The sequence below is a fragment of the Peromyscus eremicus genome, chromosome 12 (assembly GCF_949786415.1).
Source record: "Peromyscus eremicus chromosome 12, PerEre_H2_v1, whole genome shotgun sequence".
NCBI classification, from domain to species: Eukaryota; Metazoa; Chordata; class Mammalia; order Rodentia; family Cricetidae; genus Peromyscus; species Peromyscus eremicus.
In genome coordinates, this window is record NC_081428.1 from 21,757,998 (window position 1) to 21,772,266 (window position 14,269).

The 14,269-nt window shown below is 35.6% G+C and overlaps 1 protein-coding gene across 1 annotated transcript in view; it reads left to right on the plus strand.

Annotated features, from left to right (window-relative positions):
* The window catches only part of Lipi (lipase I), a 37,289-nt gene extending 23,165 nt beyond the window's left edge, over window positions 1-14,124 (plus strand). The window contains exons 8-11 of the mRNA XM_059277526.1: window positions 287-391; window positions 2,021-2,132; window positions 7,038-7,214; window positions 13,866-14,124. Coding sequence (XP_059133509.1) covers window positions 287-391; window positions 2,021-2,132; window positions 7,038-7,214; window positions 13,866-13,953 — 482 coding nt within the window. The 3' untranslated portion in view covers window positions 13,954-14,124. The remainder of the gene's footprint in view (window positions 1-286; window positions 392-2,020; window positions 2,133-7,037; window positions 7,215-13,865) is intronic.
* The last annotated feature ends 145 nt before the right edge of the window (window positions 14,125-14,269 follow it).

The window sequence follows — 14,269 nt, forward strand, 5'->3', positions numbered from 1 at the left end:
AATATGGTATAAAAACTGATACAAATGGATCTCAGTAATGCAGATTATGTCAAGCACTAATAAGACTTTCAGAGAGTGAAGTGATTTTTGTGAATCTTGACTATAAGAATTACTTTGAAAATTAATGTAAAGTACCTTACATGTTTTCAGGGTGCCTTTTAATCTATATTTGATGGTGTACCTTGATATTTAGTGATATTTAGAGATTTTTAGATATTTAGTGATTTGAAGAGTCTGTGTGCTACTTGATGGAATTCAATTCCAGTGTCTATTTCTCAAATCTTAGGTAATCAGGCTCAGCTATGGAAAAAAGGTTTGAAGGAAAGAATGGAAGGATGGCCTCTCAGGACCACTGCGTTTTTGGATACTAGCGCCCAAAGTTCATTCTGTAGTAAGTTGTTCACATTTTAAATAAATGAACCATTATTTACAAGCATATGTTATTTCAGAATAACCAAAACCATGGTTATAATTAATCTTAAAGATGATTTTATCTTGGTTTCTAAACCTGTAAATTGAGGAATTAATTACTTACTCCTAAGTACATCAGTTAGTTAAGTATAAGAAGCCTGGAAATATCAATCAGCGGGGAGAAGAACAGAAAGACAATGGAGTCAACATTGCCAAATAATTTTAGAATCAACCCAGGTTAGCGCCATTTAGTTTCAAGCCCTGGTTAGCCATGATTTCTACACTCACATCTCCATGCTTTTGATGCTCTTCTCCTCCTCTTCATGCTTCTCTTCTCCAGCTACTTTCTTAAACCTTTCTCCTCCAACCACTCCTTGCATCAAATATTCATTTATATTTCATAATTTCAGCTTTCTATCGATACATCTGAACGTCACTCTCCCACTTCTTCTTTTTGCTGTTAATTTCTTTATTGCTAAAATAAGGCCTACTGAATTACTCAGTAGTAATTTTGGCCAGTTATTTTTAAAGCTAGTTTAAAAAAGTGTGTGTGTGTGTGTGTGTGTGTGTGTGTGTGTGTGTGTGTGTGTATGTGTGCACACACGCCCCTGTGCATTCACACACTTGTAAATGCTGGTGCTCACAAAGACCAAAGGTATTTGATCCCCCTGGAGCTAGAATTGCAGGCATTGTTGAATCACCTGACATGTCCGCTGGAATTCAAATTCATGTATTCTACAAGAGCAGACTCTTAATCATTGAACTAAATCTCTCCAGTTCACCATGAGCCCTTTTTGTTTTGGATTAGCATATCCCTGCATGTATCCTACCTGAGGTATGACAGCTCCAATGAACGTACACTATATACAATTATTTAACTTCATTGCCATTCCTCAGTAGGCAATGAAATTGACAATTGAAGTTGGTAAGCAAATTTAGCTGTATATATTAATCAGGTAATTAAGAAACTTACAATATTTAAATATGTTCTTGAAAAACAAAATGCTGTTTCATGTTATTATTATTATTATTTGATTTGATTTGGTATTTGCAGGCAAGTTAGAATGTAGTATTGATTTTAACCAAATTATCATCATACGCAAGCTTGACAATTGAATGGCAGATTCTTATTCTTCAAAACATGACTCTGTTTTTTGTTTGTTTGTTTGTTTGTTTTAGTTTTCTACAATGATGTGACTCCTAGTATGTTTACCACACTTCAGGACAGCTTCCACTCCCAAGAACAGTTGGGCAACATAATGTACTCAATGGGGAGAAAAAATTAGAAAACTCACAAAGTTGGGTGTTAGGGAAATATGGGTGGATATGGTGGATATGGGAGGAGTTGGGGTGTGAGGATGAATATGGTCAGAATAAAGTTTTTGAAATTCTCAAAGAATTAAGAAAGATATTTTGGAAATAACCCAACAAGAAGCAGAATGCATTCTCCATTGATAAAATTATTCTATCTGAAAATTTTGCCTGCATATAAAATATGGGACTCTACTACATATATCATGTGTGCTTTCATGTATTTTTTGCCTATGTGACAAAACCAAACCAAGTTTGAGATATAAAATGATTAACATTCTGTATTTTTATTTTGTAGCCTATTATTTTGTTCTCAGTATAGTTGCTTTGGATGGAACTATAAAGGACGGCTCAATTTCATTTAGTTTATTAAACAACCTTCAGAGATTTGAATATCCTAGGCTCTATGTGTAAGTACTAGTTATCATTTACTTTTTCCAGGAATAAAATGTTTGCTTATTTGCATATCTATGAATGGTTAAGTAGATAATTCAGAGTGAATTTTCTAAATGGAGAGGCTTAAATATTAGTAGCATTTTGCATATCATGTTCTGCTGTTTCATTCTTTGGGAAGATGTTGAATGTGTAATAGATAGGACATGTTTTACAGTTCATGGCCACAAATGTTAAAGGAATGGCAGAAGCCATTTTTTGTCTTGTTTTTGACTCTTAATTCCAGTATTCCTCCTAACCATCTTGCTTGCTCACTTTCTCCAGTTTTTAATGGGATATGATTTTCACAGTGATGTAAATAAAAACATGATGCCATCAGTCAAAGACAGAGTGAGACAAATTTAACATTTATAGAACTCTGAATCATAAAGCTCAAAAATATAGGTTGAGGTATCTTTTTCCTAAATTCCAAATGACTATTTACATGTGTATGATTGGATATGCACATTTCCAAAGCTACTTAATCTTCAAGCTCATTCTCAGCTCAAGTTTGCTGAACATCTGTTTATCTCTTAGATAAATTCTTAAAATAAAAAAAAATTGTTTTAAGCAAAAGAATGACATAAAGGTGCATGTTTTCATTGAAATTACAGTTTCCAATGTGCTGGTTTAACCATTTAGAACTCTTTTACGTCTGATGATTAAATAAATAATAAACTTTATTTAACTGTTAATAGGCCATACATTGGCTTCAACTCTAACCTGTTATTGGTGACTTTTGAGTTGCAGAAGCCACAGTTGTTATCGCCAACATTTACTGCTGTTACAGCTGAAGTAAATATAATACATGAACTGGACAATAGACTAAATACAATGTGTGGTGAGTCTTGGCTGTGGACATATTGTGACATACAGGTTTAGTCAGCTGTCAACTGTGAGAGAGGAAAACCTCCCTGACTGGAAGCAAGTTTGGTTGTCAAACCATGGTAGCAACATCCTTAATGTTACAATGCTATTAATATTTATGAAAAATCTGCAATGTCACAAAAATACAATACATAGACATATCACATAATAAAGGTGGTATGTAACATAGGAAAAAAAAGCATTTCAAATCTTAGAATTCATGAAGAAGATCACAAGAAAAAAGTTCATGTTGGCAAAATACTGAAAGTCTTCCTAGTGAAGTAATCTAAGAGCTTCCACAATGGATGCTAGGATCATTCTCAGAAATGAAATACTGGGTCAACATCAGGCGAGTAAAAATTGACACAAACATTTTAATGTTGCATTCTATAAATATATTTTTTAAATTAGTAAGAATTATTGCAGATAAATTAGTGATAACATGAAAATGGTAGTGTAAAAGTAATTTTTTCCTTCTCTTTTTTACCTCTTTAAGTCACTCAAAGAAGATATAGAACATATCATATAAGAATTTTGATCTAAATTCCTTACTTCTGTGTAGGTCCATATTTCATTAAGAGAACTTTTTAACACCTTTTCACCTAAGCTTGGACATTGTTTATATATTATATGCTATAATACTAAATGCAATTGAGTAAATAGTTCATTAATAAAGATCTCTTAAATTGTAGAAAGGTTTTGTGTATATTACACAGACATATATAGTCTATCAAGTATTCTTATAAGAAATATGCTGTTAGCTTTAAATTAATTCACTTATGACTAAACATATTCAGATGTTTAAAGGACATCTGGGCACTCAAAACTGAAATAGTGTTATTGTTCAGAAGGAAATCACCGAACACTGGTGGAGGCTAATACCTAATTGAATCTCAGTAGTGAGTTTCATGATAGATTACCACTTAACGCGCAGTCAGAAGTCAGAAGAGGAATAAACACATTCGAAAGTAATGCAATCACATAAGCAAGCTGGGAGAAGTTGCGTTCCCAGGCCCAGATAAAACAGAGTGATTGAACTCATAAATACCACATAAACCAATCTCCTAATGCGGTTGCTTCAATTTTTTCCAGTAGGTAAAGAAATTTGTTCTCCTTTATTTTGCAAACAGTTAAACACTTTGAAATAGTGATGAATTTCACTCATAATGGATTCAGTATGTAGGGGATAAAGTTATTAGAACATGTATACTTATTACAATATAGCCACCTAAGCTTGGCTGTTTATTTTTTTTTTTTCCATTAGAGTTATTTGGCATTTGAACTTTTGTTCAAATACTAGAAGAACCAAAGAATCTTAAAAGACCATGCATTTACCTTCAAAAACTGAAACAGGAATATTTGCTTTTCGTACACAATACACAATATTATACAGAGAAAAATTAGGGTTACTTATGACTATAGCGTGTATGGATGCTGAACTTGACCTTTACATTATAATCACTCTTCTTCCTCCTCCTGATCCTCCTTCTTGTCCCTTTCCTCCTCCTCTCCCTTCCCCCCTCATCCTACTCCCCCGCTCTTCTTGTACAGGATCTGTGCACTGTATGCTTTTGTTTCGTTTTTTATTAGTAAAGGGGGACTTCACTGGAAATGTGTTGGCTTCTGATTTTCATATATATTGTTGTGGTGTGGTCATTTTTTCAAGGTCACTAAAGAGCACTCAGTTACTGTAATATGATTTGAAATGTAATGTTTTATAAATTTAGGGTTTTATTTGTTTACTTTTATTATATTGATTGAGCGTATTTTGGGGGGTTGTGGAAGAGAGGATGCACATGCTACAGCATGTGTGTGGCGGTCAGAGGTCATATCTTGGGTACTGACTCTCTGCTTCATTCATGTGGTTTCCAGGTCGTCAGGTTTGGTAGTCTTCATTCACTAAGCTATATAACCCACCCTCATGGTAGTCTTTTAAATAACAATGTGCATATTAGGATGTTCATATTAGAGTAGTCCATCAGGTGAATTATGGTGAGATTAAAGGAAATTTGCAGTCTTTAGAAATGGCTATTGTTGTATTTCAGTGATAGATGATGGGAACTAGGCAAATTCTGTGGAATAAAGACAAAGACCAAGAGAGATTCTAGAGGTTCTAAGGCTTCCAAATCTGTGTGTGGTGGGTTTACCTGATTTATCTGAAGTGCTAAATTGAGAAAAGTAAACCAATCTAGAATAACTTCAAATTTTGAGTTGTGGACCCTCAAAAATATTTAAAATACCCTTCCATACCAAACCATTATATGTGAAGTAGAGGGTTCTACAGACAGTTTCCAATTTAATCATTCGATAAATGTTTTGAGAGAGTACACTGGCAAGAAAGCAGTTCATAATATATATGTATGTATGTATATTAGATCTGTCTTTAAAAAGTTTCAGACTTGCCAGGCGGTGGTGGCGCAAGTCTTTAATCCCAGCACTTGGGAGGCAGAGGCAGGCGGATCTTTGTGTTCGAGGCCAGCCTGGTCTACAAAACAAGTTCCAGGAAGGGTGCAAAACTACACAGAAAAACTCTGTCTTGAAAAACCAAAAAAAAAAAAAAAAAAGTTTCAGACTAGTGCAGCATATAAACTTTAAATTAATGATAAAACCAAAATTATGATATTAATCATTCCTCCAGACAGTTTTTTATGATTGTTTACACTGAGACAGTCTGAACACAGGGGAAAGTGAAAGAACAGAGATATTGAGAGTGACAGAGAGGGAGAGAGAGAAAGGGAGATGAGAGAGAAAAGTGAGGAGAGAGAGAAGGGAAGGGAAGGAAAGGGAAAAGACAAGAAGGAGAGGAGAAGCCCTTGGTATTGAGGAAATAACAGTTGGAACTGCTAGGGGATACATGAATTTTTAGGTGACATATTCCTATCTGTGTGTGTTGAAGGAACGCTGAGAAATCTGGGTATGCTCTTTGAAACACATTAGCAATACACCCAATAAAATTATATTCTTGGGGGGAAGGTGGGTAACCCTGCCAGGGTGAGAACAGCGATGAACTTTGAAGGGAACAGTGACATCCTTTGGTGAGCCTAACTTCTGTGGAGAATAAAAAGGGTAGTGGGGCAAAGAGAAGTCAAGCTTGGTAGGAAATATTGGGGCCCCATGGGCTGCTATTTTGCTCTCTGTTCTAGATAAACCCTTGCCTTTGCTTCACCACATTTTGATGAAAAACACTTTTTTTTTTCAATGAAGATTTCCATATTCTTTCTCTTTTTTCTCCTTCCTTCCTTTCCTCCTTCCCATTCACTTCTTTCTTCTGACCTAAATCTTGTGGTTCCTCTGGTCCAACTTGCTTTTGCCCTTAATTTTAGCTACTGAGAGATGACAACAGAGAGCTCTTATACTTGGACAAGTCTATAATGATGGTAATTATTTTATGAACTCATATTTCTGGCACACAGAGGTGAAGAACTGTGAGAAGGAGTAATGAACAGAATTTACAAATATGGTTTTATACAGCACATAACTAACTAGTAGCCATGTGAATTCTAGAAAGCAATTTGTATGATATGAACTTCAGTTTTCTTACCTTAAAATGGCCATTCTTATAATATCCTAAAAGGGAAGTTGCTGGCTAAATAAGGTCCAAGTGTATGCTTGAAGCACTGTTACTTGATACATTGAGAGTGGTCATAAAATTTTGCTTATAAGATATTACTTTTACTTTTCATTTTAAATCTCAATATTTTATTGATATTTTCTTTAAGGAAAAAATTATAAAATGTGTTGAAGAGTAACATTTTTCATTTGAACTCCTAGTCAACTGAAGGAATTGTGATGACTGAAGAATGCTCTACAAAGTCAAATACAGGATAGACCTTAGACAAAATATGCTCTCCACATTTTGATATGGGAGTGCATATATCCTCACTGTTATTTTATTCTGTCTTGTCTGACCTCTTTCCTATAAAATTGTCCCCTGTGTTTCATTAGTATTACATTGATTTAGAAAAAATATGTTTAAATTTATTAATATACTGAGACTATCAAGTTTTTCTATTTAGGAAGAGCAAACCATTTGATAATCTTCAAGGAGTCAAGATCCTTGCTCAGTTCATAAGGGATATTGTGAACATTTCATGCATATATGTAACATACTTACATTCCCCTGATTCCTGCTGTTCCACGTGCCAATACAGAGTGCAGAGTCTTGTGTTAAAGTCACTTACACACCCAGAAAGGTAGGAAATCTAAATTTTGATTTAAACATTTTGTCTTATCATTAAAAATGCTCTTTAAGTTTTGGTTAAGAATTTATGTGTGTAAATGTTGGTTAATTTTATTATAAAAGGATCTCAAAATATTTTTAAAAGGACATAAAATGTATTTTTTTTGTCTTGAGTGATACTTGTGATAGTTTAGAATCACATTATCTGAGCAACAACAACAACAACAAAACCCCACACAAACACACATAATAATGTCAGAAGGTATTGTTAAGGTGGGGAATTGATACAATATATCCCTTAAAGGCTTATCAATATTTGATTTTTTTGCTTGTTTGTTGGTTGGTTTGTTTTTAGCTCAAAAACAGTTTTATTAGAGTTTAAGAGAAACAGAACAGGACATGGAAGCTGTAAATCTCAGCAGCTCAGCGAGGATCAAGCATGAGACACAGTGGAAGAGGAAAGAGAGAAAGCAAGCTCTTTATGTTAGGGTGGACCACAAGTGGGATTCCTAACACCCCTGAAAAGGTCAGCCATTGCCCTCCACAACTGTGACTCCAGTGTTGGATGAAGGGACACGGGGGAATCATGGAGCTTGCTGACAGCCAGGCTGGTAAACACAGTGATCTCCAGGTTCAGTAAGACATCATATCACAAGGAAATAAGGTAGAAAATGACGAGAAAAGATACCAACATCATGTTCTAGCCTCTGCATGTGCATGCAGAGGTAAATGCATTGCTGTGGGATGTTCTGTATGGCAAATGTGTTGCTCTGATTGGTTAGTAAATAAAACACTGATTGGCCAGTAGTCAGGCAGGAGAAAGTATAGGCGGGACAAGGAGGAGAATAAAGCTGGGAAGTGGAAGGCTGAGTCAGAGACACTGCCAGCCGCCACAATGACAAACAGCATGTGAAGATGCCAGTAAGTCACGAGCCACATGGCAAGGTATAGATTTATAGAAATGGATTAATTTAAGCTGTAAAAACAGTTAGCAAGAAGCCTGGTACGGCCATACAGTTTGTAAGCACTATAAGTCTCTGTGTTTACTTGGTTGGGTCTGAGCGGCTGTGGGACTGGCAGGTGAGAGAGATTTGCCCTGACCGTGGGCCAGACAGGAAAACTCTAGCTACAATGCATCACACATACACACATGCATACATGCCTACCCCATGCATAGGTACATACACACGTGCATACATGCATATCTCATATGTATCCCACCCATATGTACATAATAAAAGAAGTGGTTTGTGGATAGATTGTAATCTCTTTAGATTGTTGTAATATTTCTACTTTCATTTACTTTTTATACATATAAAAATGAATTCCCAATTATCTTTTATAAAAGTGCAGTAAGAAGACAAATATTTGTAGAAAGTAAAAACAAAAGCAATATATGATTTTATGTGTGTGTGTGTGTGTGTGTGTGTTTGTGTGTGTGTGTGTGTAATGATATAGAATGCTTGTGTGTGAATGTATGAGTGCATGGTGCATGTGCATATGTGTGTGTTGAGGCAAGAGGTCAAATTTAGGTATCATTCTTCAAGTGCCACTCACATTTTGTTGAAGACAGGGTCTGTCACTGGCATCACAATAATGACCCCCAGGAATCTGCCCCTCTCCACCCTTCCAATGTTGAAATTATAAGAGAGTGACATTGTTCCAGCCTTTTTATATGAGTGCTAGGGATCCAATTCAAGATCACCATACTTGTGTTACTGACTGACTGAGCTGTTTCCCAATCTGAAAACATGCGTTTAGATGGGTTCTACATCTACAGAGAAGTGTTGGAAACTAATTTAAATGCAAATCATCTTACAAATTTCAGTATGATAATATACATACATTCAATAATCAGTAAAATGCTATTATAGTGACAAAAGGCAGTTTTCATTGTCCCTGTGGTTGAAATGTATGCAAATATCAAAACCAATCAATCCAAGCAAGAACATTTACTATCATCATTCCTTACAAATGTGTGGTTGGAGCAGGATGTCATATCTTGGAGGACAAAGTTGTAAGTTTTCATCTATATATGGTTTGGTATTTATTTTTTACAATAAGAGCATTTCCATTAATTAATAAACAGAATTAATTAATTAATTCCATTAATTAAGAAGTAGGGCAAAACCACTTATATATGATCCAGTGCATAAAACACAAAGGTATGGGATTTTCTTTCTCAAAACCTAAACTATGGATGGCTTATGATTATTTACTTCTGGATATTTAATGAAGCTCTTAACATCATCTTCTGGACAGAGATAGAAATGCAAACTGATAATTGGATGAAAGTATGCTTTATGTTTAATTCCCTAGATAATTGCCATAACCATCTAGTAGCGTTCCTCTTCACATATGTCCACACAGATAATATACAGTCAGCAAGAATTCAGACTGCCAGACTGTTGGAGATGTGAATTATAAAGGACATGATGCCTTCTGATCCACCTTAGTCTGCACACCCTTGATGAGTAATTATATCTCCAGAAGTAGTTTGGTAGAGACCAGCCAGAGCCTCTGCCCAGCCACTCCAAGTAAATTAAATCTTAGATTCGAGGGACTAAGAGAAATACACATGAGAGGTGTGACCTTGGACGACTTCCAGAAAACTAGTGACTGAAGCCACTTTAAAAATTTAATGTGAAATATTTCTGTTGGTGTGTATTTGCATGGATTTTATTAAGTGTAGAATTGTAGTTAAAACCACAGGCAGAATTTAGAAGTCATCAAAGTTTATTGATTCTATGCTTTGCTTTTCAGCTGCATTCTGACCTCACTTGCTGTGGCTGGCTCATATTTTTCTGGATATTGTATACACAGGATTATAGGTCATTGTATACATAAAATTTTGCACTTAGCTGTTGCCCATATCATGAAAGTTAGGGATGAATATTATTTTGTTATAAAAGTATTACATAATATGCTCATCCAATCACCACTTAAAAGACATGGGTTTGCAGTTTTGTTTTCTGTGAGCAAACCTGTACTTGTATATGGGCATTTATGTGACTATAAAATGCCATTTGTCTTGGACAGATACCTAGAAGTAGGGTTGCTTGATCATATGATGTGTCTTAAACTTTATACGAAACAGTCAAAGTATTTTTCAAAGTAACTATATAATGTTTTGCGTTTTGAACAGCATTATGTATTTATTGCTCTTTGGACAAGTGTACTTTCACCATTGTCTTAGTTACTTTGTATTACTGTGATAAACACCATGACAAAAGCCCCTTATAGAAAATAAACATTTCAGGCAGGCTTGCACTTCCAAGGGGAGAGGAGTCTGTCAACATAATGGCAGGGAGCACAGCAGAAGGTAAGCAGGCATGGTACTAGACATCTGAGAGTTCTTTTTCTTTCTTTCTTTCTTTCTTTCTTTCTTTCTTTCTTTCTTTCTTTCTTTCTTTCTTTCTTTCTTTCTTTCCTTCTTTCTTTTTTTTTTTTTTTGAATTTGAGAGAACAATTGTTATAATGAACCAGAAGTACAAGATTCCACAGAAACTGAACAGCTGACAAAATATGCTTGAACTTGAACCTTTAAGAGGGTCAAATAAAGCCAGTTATGTGGATTAGACCAAAACTGGTTCTGGACGAACATAGGTAACTGCACTTCAGCATGAGCAGCAGGTGACCCCTTCCCAGCAGTTCGTTTGTAAACAGTTTCCCACCCTTGTTTCTTCTGCCTTGTGTCACACCTGAATGGCTTCTTCTTCTATCCCGGATGCACACAAGTCTCTTGGACTTGACACAAACCCAAACGAAAGCTTAAAAATCTTCTTGTAGCGTGGAAGTTGTCCATACCCAGCTCAGCATGTCAGCTACCACTTACGTGACGTCAATGTAGGCAGCACCAACTTGACCAAATCAAAGTTGCTACCATGTGTAAGCTGTTCCTGGCCCAGCAACAATACTCTTCTCCACAGCTGGAAACAGAGAGCATACACATACGTGGGATGGAGGGAGACTTTAGAAACCTAACACTCCTTCCCCAACAAGGCCACACCTCCTAATCCTTGCCAAACTGACACCAATAGCGACTAAGTATTCAAAGGCCTGAGACCTATGGGAGCATCTCATTCAAACCACCACAGCCAGGTTGGGTTTTGGTTGTGTTGTTACTGCTGCTTGGTTGGTGTCTTGTGTTTCACTTCTAGTTTTTTTTTAATATTTATTTATTTATTTATTTATTTATCTATCTATCTATCTATTTATTTATCTATCTATCTATCTATCTATCTATCTATCTATCTATCTATCTATCTATCTATCTATTTATTTATCTATTTATTTATTTATTATGTATGCAGTATTCTGTCTGCATGTATGCTTATAGGTCAGAAGAGGGCACCAGATCAAATTATGGATGGTTGTGAGCCACCATATGGTTGCTGGGAACTGAACTCAGGACCTCTGGTAGAGCAGACAGTGCTCTTAACCGCTGAGCCATCTTTCCAGCCCCACTTCTAGTTTTTTTAATAGGCAGGCAAATATAGCTTGTTCTTTTGCATTTCTCAGATGGTGATGGTGAGTTCATCTCTGCTCTTTTTTTTTTTTTTTGGTTTTTTGAGACAGGGTTTCTCTGTGTAGCTTTGCGCCTCTCCTGGAACTCACTTGGTAGCCCAGGCTGGCCTCGAACTCACAGAGATCTGCCTGGCTCTGCCTCCCGAGTGCTGGGATTAAAGGCGTGTGCCACCACCGCCCAGCCGTCTCTGCTCTTGAACTTAGGCATTTACACATTTAACTAAGTAAGTTGGATGACAGTGCAGGTTAATTCAAGCGTTGCCTTTTTGTTTCCTATTTGTCCTGTTGGTTCCCTGATCATTTTATTTCATTTGTTTTTGTTTGTTTTGGATAAATTGAGGAGTTATATAATTTCATTGCTTCTTTATGAGGATTTGTGAATGGTTTCTTTGAAGTTTATATTATAATCTTTAGTTTAAGTGATTTTTTTTAACACTTTACGTGGAAGAATATTGTAGTACACTGCTTTTACTTTTCAATGATACTTTGTGTGCTGCTGTTGGCAAACATTTTCATTTCAAATGTCTATAAAACTGTACCATTTCTGCTTAAATATTTAATCTTTGAAAGAGAAAACAATAATTAGAGACATGGTGTGTTTATGTGTGTGTGTGTGTGTGTGTGTGTGTGTGTGTGTGTGTGTGTAGTATATGGGTGTGTACATACATCTTCAAATGGGGATGCATGTGTTTGTTCATGTATATGTGCACATGTGTGTGAATGTGTCTTATAAAGGCTAGAGATAAAAATTAGAAGTTTTCCTTAGTCCCTTCTGATTTTTTTTTTGAGACAAAGTCTTTCATTGGACCTAGCTCATGGATTCTGTCACACAGATCTAACAGTTATTTGTAGGAATGGGCCACCTCACAGTGCACCCCCAGTACTGGGGTTACAGACTTGAACTACAGTACCTGGCTTTTATATGGGTGTGGAACTTCAAACTTAGTGTTGGGAGATGTGTTCACGGGTTTCAGTGTGTGTCATAGCTAAAACAAAGCTTTGAATACTGACTTAAGGTAAGGTAAAGATGTTTTTGTTAATGGCTTTGCAGTAGAAAATCTTGGGAAACAATTTAAAGTTTAGAAAGACACACTTTTAATAGTTAAATGAGGGACTCAGTGAGGTCAGGGAACAAAACCAATGGCAGCCTGGCTATTGCTGGCTGACACACCTTTCTTGCTAGGATGGGATGGTGATCAAAGGTGCTGATTAATTCCTTGCACCCATTTCTGCCCTCAGCTTCCTGATATAAAAAAAACCTTTTTGACTGATGGGTATGCACCATGAGGATTTAGAGTAGAGATAACTGATTGTTTTTCATATATAAAAGTTGAGATTTGTGATTCTCTTAAGATTTTTTTATAGGATTACTTTTTCAGATAAATAATAAAGTGATCAATCTTTTCTTTGTAACTGCAAAATGCAGCCTGCCTGTAAAAGAACTGACTGGGAAAAATACCTTGCTTGCTTCCATGCTGTTAATTTATAACAAGTTGCTTGGACCTGAATGTATGTGGGTTCTTGGGGATCATTTGTTTTTCATCTGTAATACGTACAATGTTTAATCGTGTAAAGGAATTATTTTCAAGCTTTTCCAAATGTTAACAGGAAAATAAACAACCGGACAAGATGCTTAACTAACCACAGTGGTTTAATCTATTAGTCTTCTCAAGCACTGTACACATGTTCTCATTAAAATGTATAATATGTTACATGGTGTTATTTCAATTTTAATAAATGGCAAAATAGGAAGAAAAAATTTAGATAAATATGTCTTATATCTCACTCTTTCTCCTTGGTAGTAGTTGTGATGGAAGATGTATTATAGCTACTTTAAAGTTGAATTCAGGAAGGGACTGATTTCAGTAGTACGATCTAGATTATACAATGTTAATATCCTGTGACATACCACAGACAGACGTGGAAGGAAAGAGCACTTTCCATCGCATAAGCATTCTCTCTACGTCATCCGTACACAGATAGCACGAGTGGATTCAGTTCTATGGGATTGTTACAAGTCCCTGCTTTTGGAAAGCTAGGTAGTTACAGATTTAGACTATTCTAAGATTTACATGAAAAGGAAATAAAATGTGCTACTTTACAAATAATGGTTTCCCTCTTTTCTTCTCTTTCAAAGACCACCATTTTGTAAATATAATTTTGTACTTAAAGAAAAAATCAAGACCGAACTTCTACCAGAAGCCTGTAAGACACAGATGGTGTGAGAGCCTTCTTTTACCAGGTTTAAAACTGTGAACCAAGTAATTTCTCAAATACAACAATGTAACCGCCATTGTTTTAGAATAAACTATTCAATCTGTAATTCAGGTGTGTCTATCATTTCTTATTTTGGATTCTTTAAAATAATATACATTTAATAAAAAGTATTCTGAATATATTCTAAAGCTGTTTGTTTCTCCTTATCTGCTTCCTATATACATTTTAACATTGAGTGTTTATTCCTAATAAATGAATATGTTAAAAACATATTTTTCTAAAGGGAAATGACAAGTTTAGTGCTTTAATGTGGAGCAAAAATTA